This window comes from Chaetomium fimeti (genome assembly GCF_033439085.1).
Source record: "Chaetomium fimeti strain CBS 168.71 chromosome Unknown B0H64scaffold_3, whole genome shotgun sequence".
Lineage (NCBI taxonomy): Eukaryota > Fungi > Ascomycota > Sordariomycetes > Sordariales > Chaetomiaceae > Chaetomium > Chaetomium fimeti.
In genome coordinates this window covers 340,328-365,650 of record NW_026944331.1, presented here as the reverse complement: position 1 = coordinate 365,650, position 25,323 = coordinate 340,328, and the positions used below count along the sequence as shown (strand labels likewise).

Below are 25,323 nucleotides of genomic sequence, written 5' to 3'. Positions count from 1 at the left end.
GGGACACACACATACCCGCAACGGCTTTGAGATAACTTGTCTTTTACGCTACGATACTTTTACACGAACACGTACGAGTTTAGCAGTCTACCTAGGAAGAATTGGCATGTCGCGTGCGCGTTCAGGGTCCATTTGCCCCGCGCGTATTTGCCCCTTTGACGAGCTTCGAGGCGCGGCCATGACTTACCTTGTCACCAACACGTCCTCAGTCCACGGCAGCCGGCCGGGCCAAGAAACAGGACGCGTTCCAGAGCGGCCTCTTTCCGCGCGCCAGTGGCGAATTGGCTCTCGTATAGCCGGGGTTCCAGAACCAACCGCTCGTCTTCGCCGGCCGCAAACCGAGGCCCGCATCCTGTACCCGATCCCCCTCTGTTTCCAGCTCTGGGAGATCCCCCCCCCAGGATCCATCCACCCACCGTCTCATGCCTCGAGACCCACGACAAGCAAATAGTTGGTCGAGGCTGATCGGGTGGGTGCGTGGCACAGCCTCTTGAACAGCGGTGAGGGAAGGGTCTCCTGTTGGTCTTCTCCCTTCCGAGCTTGCCCTCCCCGCTGCGCGGCCGCCTGGTGTTGATCACAGGATTTTTAACTCGGTGATCGTCCTGGAGATCGAGCGGGCCCCATATATCTGAAAGGTAATTGCCCTTGAGATCGAGGAAAAAGCCGCCTTGGACCCCGAGTCCCGGGAAACCTGAGGCAGTCCCGGCTCGCCATTGATCACCCGGCACTGGGAGGTATTGCTTTTCGCCAAGTGGGCGCGCCGTCGAGCTGCGTCTTGCAGGCGGGATGAGGGAATATCAAGGAAGCAGGGACCCGTGGTTGACGTTGGGGGTGTGTATCCAACAAGCAGGATGATCCTCCCTCTGCACCACCAGTCTCCCGTGAGCCGCAGCGGCGCAGCCCAAAGCTTGCTCCACCGGCAATCGACTTTGATGCATCCCTTCCCTGCAAGTCTAGGCCCGTCGTCGCCTCGAGTTTCTCGATCAAGGGCATCCGTTGGTGCCGAGAGGGCGGTCGCCAGTCATGGTCGAGTTCCGGTTTTCCCAGTCTGTTTGCGTTGACGAGTTCCAGCTCGGATGCCCATCACGCGGCCTTCGTGACGCTTCAACACTGCTTTACTGGTCCTCCTCGCCTGGCCTCAGAACCAATGGTCTCGCAAAGCGAAACGGCCCACCAATGGTCCGCCACCAAACAAGAATCCTCGGTGACCGCGTCCCTGTCGGGTTAGCACCGAGTGGTTGGTTGGCTCCTAGGGGTGGTTGGCCAGTCGGTATTGGCATATTGAACCCTATTCCGACGTCCCGTGTTTTGAAAAGTGCCGGCAACTGATGAGCGGGACACTCGGGGAGTCGGGGAGCCTTGAGGTTGCCCCAGTTGAGCCTCATGGTACGCGGTTGAGGGCCGGCAATCGAGGCCAGGCTAACCTGCGGCGCGTGTCTGTATGGCAAGAAATCGGAGTGTTACGCAACCTATTGCGTTGCTCAGCCTCATTACTCAATGCTAAGGTGGAGCTCTTCGCTGGAGTACTCAGCTTCTGGTGTTCCGCCCCGAGACGACACGGAACGCGGCCATAGCCAGGCTGGGCGGAGACCGCGGAGCCTGGCCAACACGCCCAACATCCGGGTGCATCGGAAGCTCTAGACAGCGTATCCTGGCCATTCATATCGCGATAGGAAGTCATGCAACTCGTCACGAGGCGCGCAATAGGATGCGCGGGCCTTGCGGCGGCGACCCGAAGGTCAGCACGATATTGGACGGATTACCGCAGAAGAATCCCCCCATCGTTTCCGGTCGCTGCGTCGTAAATGGGCCGCGGAACGGCAGCCACAATAAACGCGCTGAAAGGAGTCGTGAGGAGCCCGTCCGAGGACACGAAGTTTGGATGAAGTTGGCGTTGAGTGGCGGGTACAGGGGTTGGGGGCCGGTGGGCCTTGTGGCGCGCCAAAGCCATGGAAGCTGAGTGATTGCGCGGCCAACCAACCAATGGCCAGAAACAAAAGTCGCCTCACGAGCGGTCTCCCTCTCCGAGCTGAAGAGCGGGAACGCGAAGGAACAAGTTTTTCCGTCAAAGTGAAAATCTCGAAAGTAGCGAAACCTGGACATTTGTCACGGGCTTCAATGCCCAAATGGGAAAGGAAACTGGCGGTCAACGACATCGCCGACGGCGTCACTCGGCGTCGCACCAAGGGAAAGGAAGCCAAGCCCATGACCCTGCTCGGAGATGAGACCAGTTGATCCAATGCCGAAAACAACCATGCTTCGTGAGAACTGACCCCCCATCCCCCCGCTCCGGCAATTCCCCTCAGATAGGCACTCGAGGCACTCCTGCGGAGTGTTGCTCGTCGGCGTTTTTTGATCCCTCGGGTTCTTCTTGCCAACATGGAAGAGCCGCCTTCGCTTCAGAGCACAGTGCTCGGGCGAGGGTCCCGAAGTCCCTCACCAGGGGACCAACCTTGAAGTGGGGCAGCAGGGGTTTGGTTCGTAGGGCTGAGAAACGAGAGCGGGGCCTTGGAGATCATTCCTTGTTTGTGCAACGCTTCCTGTCAGCGGGATCCTCCACTCTTCTCTGGCAGGTGCCCGCCATGATCGGTCGACAGGTCGGGTACGAAGGAAACGAGAAACGTCGGGAGTAAGCGCCGTCGCAACTCCCCGAGCAACCCTTGAAATCGTTGGCCCACGGCGTTCCAACAGGAAGCGGACTCGGATGACCATGACAGACAGCGAAAGTGTTTTCGCTGCGATGCGAGGCGGGGCTAGATTTGAACTGAGCAAAGCAACCGTTGGACGGGATGCCCAGCCGCATATGGCTGCAAGCAGGATGGCGTAATGCGGGCGGCTGCAGTTTTTGTCGTGTTTGCCGCCATCTCCAAGCTGGCCGGGTAAGGTGTGTGGGCTAAAAATGAAGTCGAAGGGGAGAGTCAACAGGTTTTCGGAAAACCGTTATGTCTGTGCCGTACCTATCGCATGGCCCCTTCCGAACTAAGGATTGGTCGACCGCGGACGGGGTGATGGGATGCACACCCACGTCTTGTTGACAGGATTTCTCCAGCTCGCTAACAGTTTGATGAACTTGTCCAGTTGGTGGCAGGGTGATGGAATGAAGGCGGTGCGACGCATCATTGCTCGAGCCCCACCACCTACACGAAGTACCCTGAACAGCTCCCGGATCCCTCCTGCCTGTCTCGGCTTGCCTGTCCCGCGATTCCCTGCACGGTGCGTTCCCAGTTGTGAGAATGCCCTGCCAAGTGGACATCCCCGCCCCCAACCTTCTCTTCCTCCTTCCACGGGACCTGAAGATTTCTTCCACACAACTCGAGCTGTGCCTGCGTACTGCGGGTCGGCAATGCGCGTCCGGGGTGCGACCATCCGAACCTAGAAATAATCGCACCGAACTCTCAGCAAAGCGAGCCAATTTCGGTGCAAAGAGCCGAGCCATTCGACAGGGCTGGAGGGCTCTGACATCAGACACAGTAAAAAACCCCGCTCCTGTGCTGCACCTTGGAGAGATGCATGCACGCATCACGCACCGCATCTGTCGCCCCGATGCGAAGGCCGTCGGTCGTGCATCAGCAGCCCATGTGCGTCCTGCAGCCTCGGTGATCTTCAGGTTTAGTTTTCGCCAGATACGCGCTAACGCTTGTCTCAGAGATGACAGGCTTGGGCTGACACAGTGCATGCGTGCACAGGAATAACCAACCTTGTTCGGACATCTGAATGCGCATTTATCATTTATTGACGAAAAGTGCCCAAGGGGATCGGGAAACTCCAACTGGGAGAGCAGCGCGGACACAAGGCCCGCCAACTACGCGACCCACGACCGCAAGCCGGCGAGCAAATGAGTCGACGCTGCAACCTCTCAATCAAGAGGCCTCGCGGGCCCACGGGGGATGCGAGGCGCCGATCCGCCCGTGCCGTGGCATGTTTCATTCCCCAGAAAATGCGTGTGGGTGCTGACGGCACCCCCAGGAGGCTCAGAGCGAGCTGAAGGGCACAATGCTAGGCCAAATCCGGCCCTGCAACCAGGGACAGCCCGTTCCTGCGCGCCTCGGACTGGGGGGTCTGGGACACAGGGTCACACCCCGCCGCCCCTCGTGGGGCTTCACCAGTCAACTCGCGTCGCCTGCTCTTTTGATCTCACAGGGCTGCAGCTGCCGCAAGCAACCCAAGAGCCGCGACTCGCACCGTCGCTCGAGTTCAGCTCTTATCCGTCCCATAGACCCGTGCCACGAGGAAAGATGTCCTGGCCTCCGGGGCTCCGGGACACTCAGCACTACCAATTCGAATTCCACATCCGCCACTGTGGGCTGTCAACACTAGCAAAGAAGTCAGTCAGTTACGGGTGGCAGGGATTCGCTTTTCTTCGCTGGAGGTCGTTTTCCGTCAACGCCAAGAACAACAAGGCCGCAAAATGGAAGGGTGCGAGTTCCAACCCCCCCCACTCGACCACCGGCCTCCCAAAGGAGAGTGACATGCAAGCAAGGCTCACAGGGCAGGAACAAGCTTAATGCCCGCTCGCCAACCCGCGCTACCCTTGCAACACGCCGCAATCCCGCCGTCCAAGGACATTCTCATCGTGCTGACAGCTACCGTTGGGCAGGTGGCATTTTTGGACCTCCTTGGCCCACTGCTCACTTGCCCGAATCCGGGAGTTTTGATGTTGAGTCCCGGCAGCGAGTGGGCGTGCGCGTTGGGGCTCAGGCGTGCCCCTAGCTCATGACCCATCAACGTTGCACGGCGGCTCTCACGAGATTGGTCGGTCTTCTTGGGGTCGGCGTTCGGATGAGAGCTGACCTCAAGACTGAGGGGCTCAAACAAATCACACTAGTGCAGACAGAAGCTAGTCGGAACTTCCAACAGTATTGGCACTTCTCGATCCGATCTCCGCCCTGCAAACTCGCCAGGATGGCGGTCTGTGTCGGGTGGGGCATGGCGGATTTCGCAAGGGCAGTCTCGCCTTGCCAGGCTTGTATAAGTCTTCCGGATTCCCGTCTCCCCCCGACTTCGACACGCGAAGGTCTCGGAACGAGTCTGCCCCCCTCTCTAGTCGTTATCACAGGCAGGTCTCGCATTTGCGTACTCTCAGAGCCACTCTTTCCGTCCTTGGTGACTTGCTTTCCCACTTTCTTGCACTCCTCCCCGGACGAAACGCCGCGCCTCTCGCGCTTGTGAGACCTGACCCGCGCGTGTAAGTCCCTTTCCTTTTCGAGTGCTGCAACGCTATTGGACAATGCTGTCCCTGCCCCTCCGGTCGAGCCCTCGATGTTGACGCCAAACTGACGGGCAGCCTCACTCCTCCACAGCCCGTACATCCAATTCATCTCTCTGGAGAACTCCATGTTGATAAGGTAAGGCAGCCCTTGGCCGAGTTTCAGGCCCTCTGGGCGTCAGCCATCTAATGGTGGTTAGTTCAGCGCGAGTGGAACCTGCGCACGCCCTCCGTCGGAGATCCTGGCGCTGAAGCCAGCCAATTTCCGTGCCACCACCCGACTTCCAGGGACACCTGCCTGGACCACCCCTAGCTCATAGCGCCGGCCACCCACCGAGGCCGAACTTACAGCGGATTGGAAACGAAAACCCCCAGTGGCCCCCAATCGAGCGGTAATTTATTCTTCTTTTTTTCCCAAAAGGCATTGCCCAAATGCCAACCATAAAGTACCCTCCCAATGTCAGCACTTGGGAGGTACCAGCTCCAAGCCACTACTACCCCAAGGCCGTGAGCACCCATATATATCTCGCCATCGCCTTTCTTGCTATCTTGGTTGCGGCCCGCTTCCTTGTTCAGCGCAAACGTCCCTTCCAAACCCCTGCCCAGGGGCTCCAAACATTCGACGCCAAGTACAACTCAAGCAACCGTTTTCTGCTTACATCTGGCGGGGGAAAAGATCGGCAGCGGTTTGCTCCGATTCCCGAGCCTCAAAAGGGCGCGCAAGAATCACGAGCGGACCTGGTGCGGGGGTTCATCCCTCTGCGGGTTGTGCCCAGTCAGCTCGGAACTCTCCGCAAGCTTCCCACGATGGACGGGAGTGAGGGCGGGCTAGGGGAGGATCATTACCCATGGTCAGCACTAGAAGCATCACGTGGTGTCAGCACCACCAGCCCCAACCCGTCTCAGGGCCCCTCAACCACAGGTCCGAGCTCGGTAACGGTCACGGCATGGACAAGACGCAGCTGCTCACCGCGTACATCTTCACGGGGGTCTTCCACGAAACGGCACAGCGGTAGCTCAGATGGGATTGGGAGTCAGACATCCAAAGGAAAGGCAACGGCGCCCATGGCCGGGAGCAGCGGCCACATCAGCGATCGCTCAGAGGGCGCAGAGATAGGCGCGGGTGACGAAACGCCGGGTCTGCAGTTTGGTGACGAGCAGTTTCGTCCCTTGCCAACCACCGACTCCGCCGTCCCCAGGCACTTCTCGCGACCCCCCATGCCGCCGCCCTTGACGCCGCCGACACTTCAAGGCACCTTCTTCCCCTTTGAGGACCGCCGCCCGAGCTATGCCGCCTCGCTACCCCCAGCACTCGACGCGAGCTTTATCCACCAGCCTAACCCGGAGTATGGGGCCTCTTCTAGTTCTGCAGACGTAGTCAGCTCCAGCCCTCAAAATGCGAGCGCTTTTCCCCGCCGGAGATCCTACACCAGAAGCGTCCCCATTGGCGTCCCTATCCCGCCCACCACCGCCTCTGCGTCCTCTTCTGCGGAGACGATGACCTCCGGAAGCACGACAAACACCTTCTCCCCGTCGAGCTACCCGCCAACATCCCCCCTCCTCCCACCACCGCCGCCAGGTCAATACGAGCTACCGCCGTCAGCACCACCAGCGTACGAGTTTGTCGGCGGGCCAGGCGGACCGGGCGTTCTATTATCCCAGCAAGAGATCGATCTGCAAGGGGAGATCATCTCGGTGATGGACGATGCCGGACACGGGTGGAAACGGCATACCAGAGTATATGGCGGTGGCGTTTGCTTGGCGTGCGTTGCGGCCGCGGGGAGGGATGGCGAGCAGGGCGGGTTCTATGGGGACAAAGTGCCGCTCGAGGATCGGCGGTAGCGCGTCGCGACATCGATGTCCTTTAACAGCCTGCCAACAAAAGCGTTACGCAACCGCAGTTGAATATGGTGGCTATCTGGCGATGCGGGATCAAGGCGGTACTCGAATTGGCGTCGCAACGGGAAACCCTCGCTTGCAATTCAGTTGGTCGGCGCGACGAGGTCGGATTTGAGTTGCGGGCGGTGGGTCTCATGCACGCAGACGTCCGTTCGTTGTGCTCGCATGCTCGCGTCGGCTACTGCATGCTCCAGGGTGATTCCGATAGGTAGGCTCCTCCCAGCCGTACTCGGATCGGTCAAGTGGGGTTGTGGTTCTCTTCCGCGGTCCGTTGGGCATTTAAGAGACTAGTTGGTTCTTGTGGTGGGCCACAAGAGGTTGCACCCGGCTATTGCATTGCAATCTTGGAACGGTGGTCTATGGTACTTCTAATCGGGGACCCTTGCTTGGATATACGGTTAACGGGCACGGCAACCTGGGGTTGGGGTTTTCTTTGCTCTATGTAGGTGTCACGTTTAGTGGCTAAGACAGCGTGTTCGCGCCCGAGATGGGAGCGTCACAAGGATGTTTATAGTTCTGGTGATGATTATCATGAATTTCTTTTTCTCTTCCAATATTCTACCATGCCAGTTTCAAGACGCTGTTGTTTTCACATTCCTACTATCATGTGTATTCGACTTACACTGGCATGCATTGGTGGCGCTTCAATGTTATTGACACTTCCACAAAACCACAGCCTTCGTTTGAAACATTTACTTGGAATATACCCACCAATTACCCACCCCCTATCTTTGATGCAGTGTGAGGTTGACGAGTTCAGTATCAATCATGAGACTAGCAGCACAGTCAGATATCACACCACATCGACGTCCAGAACCAAATAACTAGAGTATGACACCCACAGCTAACCATGTTCTCAGCCATACCACCAATTGTACGTAGTTACAACTCAAAAACTTCACTTTGCCATCGGTGAGATTGAAGGTTACGCTTGTCCAACCCCCGTCGGCCGCAAACTTCCGAGCCAGCCACACTACCGCGTAGTTCAGACCGGCATGTGGTCTTTTCCCCGTGCTGCTGTGCGGCGGCGGCGCAGGCAACCTCTACGAGCCGGAGCTGCGCACATCAATCTCGTGGATAAATGGGGGCTCTTCAGCTGCCACTAAGCCAATGCGACAAACCCGCGGCGCGTCTTTCCAGTTCCGAGGAGCCTGAATCCCCGAACGCTATCGGCACACAACACCTGTATCACCCGTCCTCCCCCACCGAACGCGGATCGATATCACCCCCCATATCACCAACACCCTCTGTCTACGCACGTATCAGTGAGGCACAGTCGCGTCCTCCCCGGGCAAGGCTGACGGCGATCATGATGCAACTGTCCGTCCGGCCCCAGCCGAATGCCACCTCTCACTGCCCGCCCCAGGACTTGAACCTGAACCTGAACCCGAACCTGAAGAACCCCGTACCGGGGGCGGAAGTGGGTGGAAAATGCCGCGGGGCGGAAATCGGATGCCTAGAATTCTCACGTCATCTGCGCCGCGCCGGCACACTACAGTACACTAGTGGAGAGACCTGTCGTGTGTGGATGCCGTCGCCGCCCGCCCCCCGGCCCGGCTTGTTGGCACCCTAGGGGGGTGGGTTGGTTCGGGAAACAGGGGATGGGGCTCACGTCACCGCGGTTTACACTAATCAGTGATCGTTGATCGGTTGGTTGGTTTGTTGGTGGCTCTTAATCACGCCTGGCATGGGTTGGGTTCGGACTCGAAAAAGGCCATGGGGTCGGGGGCGAATTGTGGAGGAGTAATCGCGAGGGTTCAGGGGCCTCGGTGTGAGAAACAAGGCAATGATACTCTTTCCGGGCCCCGGCCTTGATCAATTACTCATCTGGCGTTGTTGGTACCGCGGAGATGGGGATTGCTGCCAGCCCGTGTTAGGAATGGCATCAGTTGAGGGATTTCGACATGTGTTTGTTTGTCTTGACCGAGGTGAGACGGAGAGTGACATGTACGCAAGTCTCATCCTTGGGTCTAACGCTATGTAGATACCGGCGGGAACTCGGACGAGCCGGACAGATCCATTCCTCGGCGAGGTTAGCGGTGAAAGTGGACACCGATTACCCCGGATTATCGATTTTGGGCGTGAGGCGGTGATCCGGGAGGATCGAGCGGAGATGAGATGAGGCGGATTGCTGACATCAACTTTGCAGTTGGCGCCTCCCCATCCGGTATCCGCGGATCATATAACCAAACTGGCAGGAGCTGTCAAATACAAGGGGTGAGGGGGTACAGCATGGCTAAACGTTTCGTGGTGAACAAAAAAACGTACGCAGCCCTTCGATATTGTGAAACTCCGCGTTGAGTCTCTCCTCAAAATGGATGCCGCAAAGGCCCTCATTACTGAGGCTAGAATCTTGTCCGTATCGTTGCCGACAGGGTCTGTAAGTAGGTAACCGTTATTAGCGGCGCAAGGCGGGTATCCACGAGCCGGGATATATTCGCTCACAGCAACGAGCCCTCTCCCTTCGGCTCACGAGCTTGAGCGGCTTATTTGTTGAAGCCGCTCTAGGGGGTAAGAGCGGTTGTTTATCGGCTCGGGGGAAGAAGCGGGCTGTGGATCGAGCCGATTAGGGGCTCTAAGCCGGCAACGTACCGTTAGCCTCCGGCTTACTCGCCTAGAGCTGCTCTTTTTTCTTAATCCGGGATAAATTCGCTCAAGGCGTAAACGGTAAGCCGTTCAAGGCGTAAGCCGTCAATGGTTTTTCTGTCTCGGCATAGGGCGGCAAGAACTCTACCCACGAGTCTCAAACCTAGGGAGCTGGTTTGACACTGCTGTTGGTTGGGCAAGGTATCGGTCTCGGGCACGTAGTTATCGATGATGGTTTAGATCAAGTCATTTAACAACTGCGTTGCCAGAAGAACCACGGGCTTCACCCCCGGGCGCATGAGAACCCCTTTCGCCGAGCTCGAAGCCTACCTCAAGCCCGTCGTGATACGGATCCTCGAACTCTGGCCCCAGCAGTTACCTGTCCGTCACTAGCATATTAAATATCAAGGACTTTCAGTTTCGAAGGGTGGGATTCCAAACCTGGTATAATTACCAACTAGAGGAAGGTGCCCTACTAACTTAACATCGGATAGCGGAGTGTCGCTCGAGTTGGGATACCTACTTAGTCGGTACAAGGGGGGTCTAGAAGCTGAAGGGTTGCGGCTTGGGAAAGAATAAGTTGAAAAAGTTTAACTCGACGGAAGAAACTATTAACAAGCAACCTCCCTCAGCAAGTCATACCCTAGGTAGCCGTTCATTTGGTTAAAGCGCTCATTACCCATTTGAAACGAATGATATATTTCGAAATAGAGTCGTTTAATCTTTAATTCCTAGAGGCAAGGCTCAAACGACTTTGAGCTGGTAACCTGGGGCTTATATGGAACAAGCTGCTCCCTCACTTGGAACAAGCGGAGAAAGTTTGACTAGCCGGCCGAGCTATAATATTGTATTTCTCGGCCCTTCCCTTGCTCCAGCAAGTTTCGACTCAACAAGATGACACTTCAAGTTGTCTACATCGGCTAGAGGAGAATCGTGCGCAGTTACGTGTGTCCTTACCTTGGTCTCGAGACCAAACACCTTTGGGAGCAATAGCCGGAACCCGCTCGCTGCGCGATGAAGAAGTATCTCTTGAGTATATTGCTCGAGTACAACGTTGAAGTATATCAAGCGTCCAAGTCTTCTCGACCTTAAGCGACTTCGAGACACGACACTATAACGTAACCGCAGCCCGGAAATCCGAATCCATGTAAGACGTGCTGTGATCTGGAAGATAACTCGAACGCTACGGAACAGACATGGCCATTCTTCTGCGCCGGCTCTAGCTTTGGGAAACCGACGCTTGAAGGCAAGTGGAGGGGATAAGTATCTGTTTGGCCGGTGGTGCGGATTTTATTACAGCCACACACCCTTAGGTACGTACCAAGGTTAGAGATTTGGTCATGATAGTCACGTTGAAGGATGGCTAGAGGTAACATCTAACGGGTTGCGCTATAGCACTTGCAGGAAATTCCAACCTAGGCACATGTGAGCGTTCGGAAGATACGACCGGTGAGCGCATAGCGGTGTCATGTTTGCCTTCACACCCTCATCTCGCACATGAGACGAACTTGTTGTAATTGCCCGAGAAGGCAATTCGAGTTGGTCCGGTATCCACTGTTCTTACCACCGGTCTTGCTACGGTTTCCCAGTTTTCGGCACGAAGTAAACGATGGGTTTTCCATCGGCCGGCCTGGCCTCCAAGGGACGTCCAAGTTGAGCACCCGACCCGACCCACCAACATAGACCTTGAACAGAAGTCTCTCTTCTAAACCGCATGACGATTAGCCCCTAATTTAATTTCCGAGTCATTCTGGAAGTATTGGTACTGTGGAGTTTCTCGCCTGTCAGTTCGGATGGTGTGTCATAGCCGCGCTCATGACTCAAGTTTGTACGAGCCCCTTTGGATCTGCAGGCTGTGCCCGGTGTCAGTTGTCCATCCACCCATCCTATGGGAGACTGCGATGGCGAGTCCGCGCCATCAACCGGTTCAGGTTCTCTTCGGACTTTCTCAGCCCAAGATGTTCTGGACCATGCGTGGTCGGAACTAAAGATGTAGCGAAACCCTGGGAACCTGGGAGCTTGACTACAACAGTACGCACGCTACGCTCGGAAAACGTCCGAACCCGAATCTCGGTGGCAAAACTGAGTCGTGCGGTTTGAACATCTAGATCAGGGGCCATTGTGCGGTCCAGCGTACCCCGTGCAGCCGGCCTGGTTCTAACAGCCCAAAGCACGCCTGTGAATACCAGGAATTGACATGTGGGTTGGTGATCGCTGCGTTGTAACTCGGGGTTGGAACTGGTAACTACACAGTAGACGCTCCAGAGGGTGCTGGAATGTTGAGATGTCGACGCTGCTCGTGGGATGAAGTGGCGTCAGAAGATGGTTCCTGGACGGGCCCGCTCTGCCACATGGATGTTCGCGTCAACGACCCGATCGTCCGAACGCCCGACAAAGCGCGGGGATTGCCGGAACGAGGCAGATAGGTCTGCCCCAGCTGAAAAGCGCGGCGCAGCAGTTGGAACTAGCTGCCCATGGCATGACAATCCGCCAGACTCAAAGAATCCAAGACATTCACTCGTTGTCGAATGTCGACTGTTCGTGGGTCCTTGTGCTCCCTTGAAGCACGAAATCGCGATGTCAATGCCACGAGTGGTGTAACAGCTCCATTCCCACCCTGTCGGGAAGATTGCGCAGAAGGACTGAGGAAGAGCCAACAGTTGGAGATCTGCGCTGGGGTTGAGTGAGGTTAAGCGCTCTTGCGTGCAGCTTGGCTTGCAGGCGCGCGCGCCATCACCAAGATGGTTGCAGCGGGGCTGGGGCTGGGGAAGTGATTCATGCGCGAGCATGCAGGGTCTGCAGGTGGTGTTTCATCGAGGCGCTGCCTGGGGAAATCGCATGCCAGCTGCGGGGTTGCCGTGGTTGCCATCTCTCACGGCGCGGAGAAAGGGGAAAGCAGGTCAAACTCCAGGGTGAAGGATGAGGGAAGATCGCCCGCGATTCTTGACGGCGGTGGTGGTGCCCGGCTTCGAGTGGTGGCCGGGAACGCAGGGCCCTGTTGCTTGGCTGCCTGGCTTCTGGGTCGCGTGAGATGGTGCACAGAACGTTGTCTTCGAGAGAGTCGTCCGAGCAAGATGGCCAATCGATCAAACGAGCGAGGATGCAGCCACACTGCAACCTTGTGCGACGCTCAGGGGGTTGCAGCCAGGTCCAGATCTGTGCGCCCCTCTGTGGCCCTCCTCTGTGGCCCCCCCTTGAGCTTCCTTGGAAAGCTGCTTTGGGGTCTGCCGCGATTGCCTTTGGGCAATGAATGACCTCTTTTCCGTGTTTCAAGTCTCTTCCCATGCTGCGAAAGGTCGGTCGATCATGTCTTCCGGAATTGGGTTTTGGTTACTGCCAAGACGGCCATCTCGCCGTTTGGTCCAGGACCCATGCCCCTGTCGCTAGGGCTGCCCGGTCGACCATGAGAGGATGGAAGCACGGAAGCCATCGTCGGGTGCCATCCCGATTGCGAATCGGCTGTGGAGTCATCCATGCCGTCAGTTCCAGGAAGCCCCCTTCCGCGTGCATGGATCGCAATCTGGAAGATCTCCAGCCATCAATGCTGGTGCAAGACTGGACAAACCCAGTCGTCCCGGTCTAGTGGACGAACCAAGGACTCATGTGGTGAACAGGATCGAAACGGGAAGCGCGGCAATGAATACAGAGTCATTCCGTACTGTGCCAAATGTTCGGATAAAGGGCAGGGCACAGGGAGCGAGGCGCTTCCCGATGTGAACAATCGGACGGACAGGGATTGGGTCGAGGTTGGCTCGGCAAGAATGGAGCTTGAAGCCGGCCTCGCGGGCCAACAAAGGCGTCGGAATGACCGCGGCCGATTCTGACACAGATCTGCCTCCCACAAATAAACGATGGTAAAAATAAAAGAAGGCTTGGATCGGGTGGGAATTGAATGAATGCAGAGCTCAAAGACGGGGTGAAGTGTGAGTGCGAGCGTTCGGTGATCTCGAGTTCTCCGATCACGAAAGGAAGAATGGAGAAACCAGGAAGCTGCGGCCAGATTTGCCCCGAGTTGCTGGAGCGCATGGCTTCCAGCTTTCTTGCTGGTCACGGCGAGCCCCCATTGGACTGTTTCGGAACAGGGAAGCAGAGCACCTCGCCAGATTCGGATTAGCGGCGGGTTGCGCTGGCCTTCGTTTCGTAACCCGAGGGACAAGGGAAAGTAGCAGTGGTTGTGAAATCACTAACGGCTAAATACGGAAGTCTTTGCAGAGGTTCGTTAGTTGGAAGACTCGCATTGTTTTGGGACACAGTACCTTGGCAAACTTCGAAGCGACCCCGCTTACAAGTATGTCATTCTCCAATTCGCGATGCATTCTGGCTTTTTGATTGGAGCCTGGCCATCCCTCCTCTTGCCCCAGCGTGGCAGCCACGGCGCACACACCATCTCGCCCTCCCCCCGTCTGCAAGTCCAGCGGCGCTCCATTCAATCACGGTGGCCCGCTATCCGCTCGGCCCTTGCCTGCGACAGGTTCCCCTGCCGCGGGACCCCAGCTCGCCGACCACTCAGGTTGCGACGCAGCTCCTTTGCCCCACCTGCTCTGGCCCAGTCTCCATCGATTCCAGCCTTCATCTCTCGCTTCCGACGAAGCCCTTCCTCCTCCTCCTCCTCCTGCTCCCTCTCCTCTTCGCATCACCAGCACACCACCCTTCCTTTTCGCGCTTTCCCTCTTCCTCCCTTCGTGGTGCGTCCCTGCGTCGTCGCCGTCGTTGCTCGTCATAATTTTTTGGCCTGACAACCAGAATTTCCCAATCATCGCCGCATTCTCTCGACCCACTGCACAAATCGCGATACAAAAAAAAGGTTAAAAAAGGAGGCATCTGGAAAGGCTCACCACAAAATCATTTTAATCCTTGTATTCTATTTGCGCACATATCATCCATTTCGTTGCCATTGCTCACGAGCTCCGGCCGGATCGCTTTCGTTCGCCTTTTCGACACGGCACAGGTTAATTTCCAGACCGACGACTGCTCGAACAACTTGAACTTCGACAACATTGTCATTCGACCGAGGAAAGAAGCACAGGCTACGAAGCCCGCACAAAGAAGCCTCAAGCATTAGTGCTTTCACAGTCGCGAGGGGATTGCCTGGTCCATCCCAACTGTTTTCTTTGACGGTTCGACTCGGCGCTGCGGCACAAAGCGCGACACTCGGCTCCGCTTCCCGATCGACTTTCGACTCAATTCTGCATCTCGCCACAGCCGAAGCATCGCTAGGAAGTCGCGTCTTTTAACAAAGACCTGCCTCCGTCATCTCAGACAAGTCGCCGACAAGCAACACTGGCCTACTACTCTTTCCTTCCACAATCGTTTTGCCCACTTTGACGCTCATTCAGCACACACAGCCCCTCGGCAACATCGTTAATACCATCCTCGCATTTTCAGCTGATCGGTTTTTTCAACACCCATTATTCGATTTGATAGTCCGAGACAAGGCATTCTCTCATCATCGTTTCTTCGAGCCTCTGCGAGAGACACCAAATAGACTCAGTTGCCGCAAGTCGAACGTTCGATCACGTCTTCTTCGCCGCGACAATTTGCATCAGTACTTTCTAATATTCACATCAACAACTTCGCGTCTTTTGACTGCCCTCAACATACATCTCTTCTCCGACCACATTTCGCGTCACGCCTGAGTCTTGATCACGTCGCAATGGACGCTGGAAGTCTCGCTCAGATGTCACACGCTCATCTCAACCAGGCACACGGCCTGACCATGGGCTCTGGTCTGGCATCCCGGAGGGGAGGCCAGAACATCAAGCCGCTTTCGTTCGAAGCTCTCAAGTCGCCCACCGAGCGAGACAACGGCGTGCCTACGCCGCGCACTAGCCGGTCCCATCTGCTGGCCGGTCTCCGCACTGCTCCCAAGTCGGCCACTGCCGCGAGCTTCCCGAACCTGCCTTCGCCGACAACGGCCATGCCCCAGGGCCGGAACCGCAACTCCATGGCTCCCGGAATGTACGACTCGGCCAGCCTGTATGGACCCAAGACGTCGATGCCTCGATTCGCTAGCCAGCAGCAACCCCAGCAGTCTCAGCAGGCCCAGCAGCAGGCTCAGCAGCAAGCCCAGCAGCAGGCTCAACAGCAAGCTCAGCAACAGGCTCAGCAACAGGCTCAACAACAGGCTCAGCAGCAGGCTCAGCAGCAGGCCTACAATCAGCAGGTTGCTGCCTTCAATCAGCAGTACACCGCCGAGCAGGTGCTGGCCCCGCCGCAGCTGCAACTGGATGATAACCGCGAGCAGATTGATCCCAATCTTCACGCCCAGCTCCTGTACACCAACGCCTACTTGTCCGACCAGCAGCAGCGCCTGCAACAGCAGCTCAAGGCCCTCCAGGCGGCGGCCCAGCAATTCCAGGGACTGAACATCAACGGTCACCCCCAGATGATGCAGCAGGGCTACCAGAACCTGTACCAACAGCAGCTGCAGAACGTTCAGGCCATGATGGCGCCGGCCACGCCGCAGGCTGGTGTGTATACCGTCTACGATCCCGTCACCGGGGCTCCCGCTCTGTATTTGGACCAAAACCAAGCCCAGGCCCACCAAACTCAGCTCAATGCTCAGCTCCATGGGCAGCTCAACGCCCAGCTTGCGAACCAGGCCCAGCTGGCGAACGCATATGCCAATATGCAGCAGCCCGCCGTCGGGACTCCGCGCCTCCAGGTTTCTCCTCCGCCCTCGGTCCCGAATGCATCAGGCTTCCGGATGCCGTCGCCGCCGCGCCGATACGATTCCCCGGCCGAGACCCACGCCCCTCTGCCGCCCCCGAGCGCCAACGCCTTCCGCCGGGGTCATAAGAAGACCCCGTCGGTCTCCAACAAGGGCCATTTGTCGATTGCGACCAACGACGAGCCCCTCAAGTCGACTGGCCCCAAGACTGCATCGTTCCCGCTCACGCCTTTGACTGCCGGTTACGGACCTGGCCAAGGTCGGGCTGGCGAGCACCCCGTCCGGCAGCCCCGGAACCCGCCCTCCATGGATGAGCTCAAGTCCAAGCCGACGTCCAAGCACGAAGGCAGCAAGAACTTTGTGACGCGTACCCGCCGGTCGGCCATCCACAACCTCGTGCGGGCTGGTCTTGAGAGGCGCAAGGAAGCCCGGAGCTCTGGCAGCATCAGCCCTATTTCGGAGAGCACCGAAGAGCTCGTCGAGACGCCCATGACGGATAATGACAGCGATTCCGGCCGTAGCGGGTCGGGCAGCTTGATTGACCGCGACGAGTGCAGCTTGCCCAGCTCGAGAACTAGCACTGGCAGCTGGGGTGCTATTGGCTCCGACCGGCCGAGCTCGCGGCAAAAGACGCATCGCTCCAGCGTTGACAGCGCTCCATCGGACTCGGAGAATGCGCCGGGCAGCTTCGCCAGTCTGCTTAAGAACAGCAACCGCACCATCAAGGCCGGCGGCGACGTGCACCGCAAGGCCCGCCTCGTTCTGGGCAGCTCTGAGAAGCGCAAGCTCGCTGTCTAGTCGACAATGGGATTTGGAGGATGGTGAGCCGGACAACCGGACCTTACGCTAATTCACGATTATGCCCATGTTTCATTCTTCCCATTTTTTCCTTCTCGTCCGCCTGTGGGCTGATCTCGGACTTGGGTTGCAGCGCCTCCCAAGTTTGGGGCGATTCCTTCGGCACGGACACGGCCTTACGAAGTTCTTTTTTTTCTTCGCGATTACCCTTCTTGAGACGACCGGGATCTGTAACGTTCGACAATCGGTTTACGTTTAAGGAACCCTGCTTCTTTTCTCCTTTGCGGTAGGACGGTGTTATTGTTGGTTGCATTTTTTGGGGAGCAATGCCTTGGTCTTTTTCGACTTCGATTCTCGGCGGCATCAAACCCTGCCGACTTTTGTCCCTTCCACTACGCTGGCATTGTGGAGGTCCGATCCCGTTCGGGCCCCGCCAGGTCGTTCGATTCCATTCTTACAGTCTTTGACCGGCACTCAACAGCAACCAAAGCTTGCCACGCCTCTTGGCGGTGCTTTTTTCGCTCGGGAACAGGCAGCCCGCAGCTGTACCGACCGTGGCAGTTTGGAGCATGGGGATATCGGCCATATGAGCGGATGGATGGGTAGCTGGGATAACGGGTGTTTCTTTTTGGGGAGAAAGCAATGCGCACAGGGTTAAAGGTCATTGCGCGTCAGCCCGGGAACGGAATCCTGAGTGTTGACGGTGTGGGCCTTGCCATGCAAGTATTAGGGGGTCTTTGAGGGGACGGCAACAAGGTTTGCGTTGGAGACGGGTCTTGACCCCCTCATCCGATGGGCGCCTGGTTTGCGATATGGGAGAGGGGCGTGCTCGAGATGCCGGACGACGGCTTGTAGCTAGCTACCCTCCTTAGTCTTCCATTCATTGTGCAGTATTGCCTGGTTTGATAGCACTTGAGTTTCCCCTGATCCGTGATGACTGACCTCGTCGCATGTGTATGTACTCATGCTTTCCGTCAACGATGAGCGTACGGAAAGCCTTGGTACTTTGTTGCACCTGTTTTGGCCGAGTTGTGGCTGGTGTGATAGGGGTCGGGTGGTCACGCAGGTGGGTGCCAAAATGTAGAGGTATCAAGACTTTCTGACACCCACTGACTACACCTTATTACACCGGACTTGTCTCTTGTTAGTAGTCGTGTTGTTTACTTAGGTGTTATACCCATCGTTGACGACTATACAACAAGCTGGAAGAGACACAAGTTCTCTATACGTATCATTACATTAAACAGTAACTAATACAAAGTCGTTTCGTCGTTGACATGAGTCGTAGGCGCAAGGGTCAAACCCCATCGAGTGGTGAGTTGGGCCTATATGGAATAAGCTGCTCCCTCAAGCAGCGGGGAAAGTTTGACTCGCCCGATAAGCTATATTGTTTCTCAATTCCCCTTGCTCCGGTAAAGTACCATCCCATCACTCCACCCCATTCATATTCTCCCACGAAAACTGAAACCGGATCCCCCGCTCGGCCAGCCGGCGTGTCATCTCGAGCAGCTCCGCCTCCTCCCACTCCTCCACCGACACGTCGTCGTCGGCCACCGACAGCCGGAAAAGCGCGAGGCTCGCCGCCGCGCGCGCCAGGACCGCGTCCCGCGCCTCGGCCAGCGTGAACTGGCCGTAGCCCACGTTGGCGCCCCCGCACTCGTACTTGAAGCTTTCCAGCCGCGGGCAGCTGGCCAGGAAGCCCGCGAGCGTCTCCGCGCCGAAGGCGCTGCGCCGGAAGTCGAGGTGGGTGAGCTGCGCGAGCGGGGCCGCGAGCCCGTCGTAGTCGTTGGCTCGGTGGAAGGTTATGGTGGTGAGGTTGGGGGCGGCGTGGAAGAAGGGTAGGAGCGACTGCGGGCCGATGGCGCCTTCGGTGTCCCAGTGGCGGAAGGCGGCGGCGCGGAGGCGCGGGAGCGAGTTCGGCCGGTTGAAGATGAAGAGATCGTAGACGGCGGGTGTGATATCGACGGCCTCGAGGTTGGGGCACAGGCTGGCGACCATGTCGAGCGGGGTGCTGTACAGCGTGCTGAACATGTTGGCTAGGTCCGGCATCTCCCACATTCTTATTTCATTTCTCCTCTCGTCGGAAACTCCGTCTTGATACGCCTGCAGCTCTTTGGCGAAATACGCCGCGACCTCCGGCGAGGACTGAGATTTGTCGGCGTCCGAGTAATGGTGGAACCACAGTGCCTTGACGGTTTGGGCGAGGTCGGCACGGGCGAGAAGTGTACAGGCGAGTAGGGGCCAGTTACGGTCAATGAGGTAGTGGTAGAGGTGCGGTGTAGCCGTGGCATTGAGCCAGCGTGAAACCAAGCAGAGGGAGGCGAGAGATGAGAAACGGGCCTTCTCTGCGTGATTCAGGCGCCTGTCCGAGTCCTCGCCCGCGTCCTCGCGCGGCTCCGGCGTACAGTACAGGCATAACGGCTGGATGATTTGACCGATGAGCTCAACGGCGAGGTTGTTAATACCCATCGTATCGAAGATAGATAAAATAAAATGAAAAGAATAGTATAATTGTGTGAAGCGGGACCGCCTCGATTCCTGAATGGTCGCCTTCGCTGAGAAAATCATGAATGTCTTGGCTCCCTTGCTGATGCCTAAATGGTGGTCGTTCTCTCCAAGGTGGCGGCGTACATGGTGTGTATTAACCAAGCCAACCCCCCCCCCTTTTACTGCATCATCTCTCCCGAGTCTCGAGTCACATTCGAAAAAACAAAAAATACCTACCTCATACTTCATAAAATACCTGACTGTGCCACCCACGCCCACGGCCTGCCCCAGTAAGTGTGAAGCGAAGCTTGGCGATACCCACTATCGCCACTACATACTTCTATACAACAACAACAACCCAACAACAGAGCCGACAATCTGCCCTCGCTATACCGCTATTAAACAACGACTAGCCATCGCCTAGGGCCGTCGACCTACTATACTAGGTAAGCTAACGGCCTTTAGCCGTTAACTTACTAGCTTGTAGTTGCCTGTGGCTCTAAGTTTAATAGCTTAGTTTATCTCTATGGCTCGGGCTTGGTTGTCGGCGATGTATAGTAGTAGTATTGCGGTATACCTTTACTGGGTACTAGCTAATAGTCATCTATAGAGGGGAGAGGTCCGATTTATATATACTAAACTATATAAACAATAAATATCTATATATTATAGATGTTCTACTATTGAGTGTAAACCTCTACCTACTCCGGTATAACTAATTGCGGAAGATAATAGGTAATATCTTTAGTATATGCCGTATAGTTGGCGTTAGCTTGGATATACAGAGCCTATAAGTTAAACATATTGTTAAATATAATGCCCTGGATAGTCTTAATACAGCTAATAGCAATATATATAAGCCTAGCTGTAAAGTCTTTATTAGATATATCTAGTATAGCTTTATTAAGTATTATACCCTGTAACTTATATACTGTAATAGCGTATATAATTGTTAGAGGGAACTATATATAAGTATAGTTACTATTACCCCTAAGGAAGTCCCTCTTACTATAGAAGATAGGTATAATATTAGTAAATTCGGGGTTGTTAAAATAGGGAGGGCCGATATACTGATTAAACTTAATTAGTATAATAAAAGGAGGTAGTGTACTAGGGTTAGTACTAGTCTACTATATAAAGTTATAGATTATACTAATAGATCTATTAATAAAACCTTTATTAATCTAGATATTCTCTATTAATATAATCTAGATATGTGACGAACCTGTCTCTGGACCCGTCCTGTTAGGGTTCAGTATCGGTCGAAGGTATTCTCTCAAGGGTGCTTAGGTTCGGTGCAGCCAAAGGGTGCACAACAAAGACTTGTCTCAACAGTAGGCTCTCGAGCTTGTAGCGAACTGTAGTTGTGATTGCTAACTGGAGAACTCCCAGAGCTCTCCAGAACGAGTGACTATATACTATCTAATTCCTAGGTACCTCTGTACCTAGATCTGCGTGATCCGTGGTGGGTCGTCAACAGATCCAGGAGGCCGAGCCCCTTGATCTGTTACCACTGCCGTGGTCTGTCCATAGATCATTGTAACCACCACAGATCTCCTTCTCATTGGTAGCTAGGCGTCCCGTCTTGATTGGCCCGGGACGCTGCCAGCGCGCCCCGCTGGCCGGCTGCATGTGACCATATCCGTGACACGATGCCCCTCCCCAGGTCTTCCGTCCCGGAAGGCTCGTTGGTTTTCCCCCTTCTTAAGTAGCGCCAACATTCTTTGCCTAACCCTGGTGAGTTTCGCTATCCTCTTGTCCAATCCTGCCTTCGTCGCCCGTCATGCCTCCTAACCGAGTGCGTAAACAGCGGCCAAAAACCAGTCGTTGTTCTCTGAAGGCCGCACAGCATTCTACAAACGGTTGCAGAGGCCTGGCTTCGGGATCTTCCGACTGTTGCTGAAGTGCTGCGATCTCGTAGTCTTCAGTCGGTTGGGAAGCGTGCCGTAGCGATCCGTCTGTCTGTTGATGTAGCAATGGTGGTGAGACTTCAGACGTGTTGTCGTGGTGATCCGCTCTCCTACTCAAGGCATCTGCTCGTGCGTTCTCTGAGCCTTTCTTGTAGTGGATCGTGAAGTTGAATTCGGACAGAAATTCTGCCCATCGAGTCTGTCGTCCGTTCAGCACCTTGGTGGTGGTGAAGTATCGTAAGTTCTTGTGGTCTGTGTACACCTGAACTTCGTGTGTCGTGCCGCTGAGGTATGGTCTCCATTCCTGAAATGCTTCGATGATTGCGAGAAGCTCCTTGTCGTGGATCGGGTAGTTGAGCCTTGGTCCTTCGAGTTTCTTGGAGAAGAACGCAACTGGATGAAGCTTGCCGTCCTTGTCCCTCTGTCCAAGTTGTCCTCCGATCGCGAAGTCCGAAGCATCAGCCTCGACTTCGAAAGGCGTACTTGGATCGGGCAGCATGAGCACCGGGTCGGCGATGATCGCATCGCGGATCCGCTGGAAAGCCTGCTCGTGCTCCCGCTTCCACTGGAATGTGGCATCCTTTTTGGTAAGTTCGTGCAGAGGTCTCGCGAAGTCGCCAAAATTCTTGATGAACATTCTGACGAAGTTGGCGAATCCGATAAATCCTCTGACCTCTGTGGCGTTCGTCGGTGTCGGCCACGTCTTGACAGCTTCCAGTTTCTCGGGTTCGATTTTGACCCATCCCGGGGAGATTTCGTAACCCAGAAATACTGTCTTCTTGACATGAAACTCGCTCTTGTCCTTGTTGACTGACAATTTGTGCTCGTGCAGTGCGTCCAGCACCTGCCGTACGTGTTTCTTGTGTTCTTCGAGTGTCTTGGAGTAGATGAGAATGTCATCCAAGTAACAGACTGCAAATTTATCGAGGCAATGTCGAATTGCGTGGTCGATAGCGGCTTGAAACGTCGCTGGTGCGTTGGTCAACCCAAATGGCATAACGAGGTACTCGTAGTGTCCGTAGGGTGTCCGAAAAGCCGTCTTCCATTCGTCTCCTTCCTTGATGCGGATGTGGGCGTACGCTGTTGGAAGGTCGAGTCGCGTGAAGTGTTGTGCTCCTGACAGCTGATCTCGAAGCCTCGAAATCAGTGGCAGCGGGTATCGGTTCTTCACCGTCTCGTTGTTCAACTGTCGGTAGTCCACACACATCCTGAGTTTCCCATCCTTCTTTGGAACGAAGAGGACTGGGTAGCCTGCTGGAGATGTCGATGGTCTGATGTGTCCTATCTCGAGGTTCTTTTCGAGATAGCTCCTCAACTCTGCATCTTGCTTCTCGTTGGTGTGGTACACCTTGAAAAATCTCAACTGGGCTCCTTCCTTGAGTCTGATCTCGTGATCCCAAGGTCCGTGGTCTGGTAGCCCTGCAAGATGTTTTGCCGTGAACGCCGGGTGCCCCTTGTAGTCGTCTGGGATCTGCCCCGTCTTTGCGTTCTTCGCCGTACCTTCGTAGTACGCGAACTTGTTGTTCCCAGGCTCGATGCTTGCTGCTTCGAGTTCCCTGACTTCTTCTGCTGCCAGCTCGATGCTTGCCGCTTCGAGCTGATTGACCCATTGTTCATGTTTGAGCATTCCGTGCTCGTCGACTGAGACGACGGCGATGGTTCGTTCCTCCCGTGCCTGCTTCTTTCGTCGTGTGCCGCTTCTTCCGGACTCCAGAGTGCGTGGTTCTGCACTGGCTGCTTCCTGCGGTGGGCCCGTAGAGGGGGTTCGTTCTGACCCGCTGCTCTTCCGTGGCTCCTGTTCTGCGCGTTCTCCCATCAAGCTGGTCGGATGCTCCCGTTGTTTCCGCGGTCGCAGATGGCCATCTCCCTTCCAGCTGATGTCTGGGTCGTAATCCTCATGCCATGGGCGTCCGAGAATCATGTCTTTCTTTGGTCCCATGTTCACGATGTCGAACACCACTTGGGTGGTTTTTCCTTCCACCTCAATGTCGAGTGGTTCTGTCTCTCGTCGTACCCATTGTGTGTCGAATGGTCCCTTGACGACGTGTGGTTGCTTCTTGATCCTCCATGGGATTCTGAGTTGATTCACAAATGTGGGCGAGATGAGATCCATCTGCGCTCCTCCATCCACTAACGCGAGGGCTTCGATCTTCCCCCATCGCGCTGTGATCCAGAGCCTGTTGTCTGGCTTGGTGCTTCGTACAGCAGCTACTTCGTGTTCGTCTGCTGGGAGGTCGTTGTAAGGCTTCTGCTTGCGCCAGTTCTTCCTGTACTGCGCAGCCTGTCTTCGTTGTTGTGGAGTTAAAGATTTCCGGGCCCCTCGGAGGGCCCTGAGCCGTTTCCCAAGCTCTCGTGGTGTTTCAAGGCGTCCCTATCCGCACCTTGGCTTGCGGCGTCAATCGTCTGGTGTTCTTGGAGCCATTGGGCCGCCCATGCCTCAACTGGGCGCCTCTCGTTCCTTCGGGATGCTCTCGTCCTCTGGTGTGGCTCCCTCTGGGATTGCTGTTCCATGTATCCCCAGATCTTCTCGTCGGCGTGTGATAGGCAGTCTGCGCTTCGGCATTCGTCGACTCCTACGCCTGTCATACAGCGTCGAGGCCAGGCTGCCTTGGGTTTAACCCTCAGCCTGCCCTCGTGAGTGCGTTGGGTGTCCCACAACATGCCTGCGGGAGCGTCGCCGCTGTCGTATACCCATCTGATGGGCAGGGGTTGCATTCCCTTTTCTTCTCTTGTGGGCCAGAAACTGTTGCGAAATTTGTCCTGGAAGTGGTACCGACATTCGTGCGTGATGCACTGGAACCAGGGCAGGTAGATGTGACTTTCTTTTCGTGGGTCCACCCGCTCGTGGTCTTCTGATAACAACTGGAATCCCTCCGTGTTGTTCTCGCCCCGAAAACCCCACCATTCAAGGTCGGAGGTCTGTCGTCCGGCGCGCACGATGTGCTGATGTCGCGTCCAGTATTCTTCCCAGCTCTGCTGTTTTCTTCCTTTCGCCGCATTCTGTTCCTGCGCGTAGTCGAAAAGTTGCTCGGGGTATCGTACTCCGTTTTCGTATCCTTCCGCCTCTTCGGTGGGTCCATCCCACGGTGTGTGGTGCGGAAGTGCCTGGCGGATGTCGTCCTGCAAGGCCTGTGCCTCTCTTAATGTCTTTTCGACGTGATCCCCGGCCCTGTTGTTGGCCTCGGTGATCTCTTGGACTCGTTCCCTGGCGAAATCGAGTTCCGCGCAAAGTCGTCCGTACTGGTCGTTCCTTCTCTGGAGAAGTTGCTCGAGTTCTTCTTTCTCTCTTGACAACTCCTCGATCCTTTGTCGTTGGCTTAGGACCTTCTGTTGCAGAAAAATGAGGTTCGGGCTGACTCCTCCTTCACCCTCGTGGGTTCGCCATTGCCCGTCCTCTTGCTGAACCAGGGTGATGCCCCAGTCCTCAGCGACTTGTCGGATGTGCCGCGGGGGAGCCAGTTCTCCCTCGTCATCCGTTTCGATGAAAGCATGGTGGGCGGTGTCGTTTCCCTCCTGGTGGTTGCTGCTCATCAAGTCTTCTTGATCCGAGTCGGTGAGTTCATCGTCCTGCTCGATGACTCGGTCAATGTCGATTTCGAGGTCGTCCTGCGTGTAGCTGGCGGCTGCGACCTCCAGAAACCGGGTTCTTCTTCCGACCGTGTCTTGGTCGATGGTGGCAGCTTCCTTCCCTGGAACCGGTCTCCACTCTTTCTTGCTGCGGCAGTCACGTTTGAAGTGACCCTTCCTCCCGCAGTTGTAACAGGTGA

At 55.9% G+C, this 25,323-nt stretch overlaps 4 protein-coding genes across 4 annotated transcripts; 2 read left to right on the top strand and 2 right to left on the bottom strand.

Moving 5' to 3' along the window:
• Window positions 1-4,270: 4,270 nt before the first annotated feature.
• On the bottom strand, window positions 4,271-5,336 carry B0H64DRAFT_372102 (uncharacterized protein; the record flags this gene model as incomplete). Its single annotated transcript, XM_062802207.1, has 4 exons — window positions 4,271-4,313; window positions 4,487-4,798; window positions 4,867-4,954; window positions 5,078-5,336. 4 exons carry the CDS (start codon window positions 5,334-5,336, stop codon window positions 4,271-4,273), a joined length of 702 nt encoding a protein of 233 aa, XP_062660173.1.
• A 677-nt stretch (window positions 5,337-6,013) lies between these two features.
• Window positions 6,014-7,048, top strand: B0H64DRAFT_372101 (uncharacterized protein; the record flags this gene model as incomplete). Its single annotated transcript, XM_062802206.1, has 1 exon — window positions 6,014-7,048. The coding sequence occupies one exon, from the start codon at window positions 6,014-6,016 to the stop codon at window positions 7,046-7,048; it is 1,035 nt and encodes a 344-aa protein (XP_062660172.1).
• A 7,880-nt stretch (window positions 7,049-14,928) lies between these two features.
• On the top strand, window positions 14,929-17,181 carry B0H64DRAFT_106364 (uncharacterized protein). The gene has a single exon (XM_062797728.1). The coding sequence runs from the start codon at window positions 15,345-15,347 to the stop codon at window positions 17,157-17,159; it is 1,815 nt and encodes a 604-aa protein (XP_062660171.1). The 5' UTR covers window positions 14,929-15,344; the 3' UTR covers window positions 17,160-17,181.
• Window positions 17,182-18,376: 1,195 nt separating this feature from the next.
• On the bottom strand, window positions 18,377-19,854 carry B0H64DRAFT_390010 (uncharacterized protein). The gene has a single exon (XM_062803363.1). It carries the CDS (start codon window positions 19,725-19,727, stop codon window positions 18,588-18,590), a length of 1,140 nt encoding a protein of 379 aa, XP_062660170.1. The 5' UTR covers window positions 19,728-19,854; the 3' UTR covers window positions 18,377-18,587.
• Window positions 19,855-25,323: the final 5,469 nt, after the last annotated feature.

Excerpts from the sequence above, each read along its gene's own strand:
- B0H64DRAFT_390010 (XM_062803363.1), bottom strand. The coding sequence starts at position 19,727 with ATGATTTTCTCAGCGAAGGCGACCATTCAGGAATCGAGGCGGTCCCGC.
- B0H64DRAFT_106364 (XM_062797728.1), top strand. The coding sequence starts at position 15,345 with ATGGACGCTGGAAGTCTCGCTCAGATGTCACACGCTCATCTCAACCAG.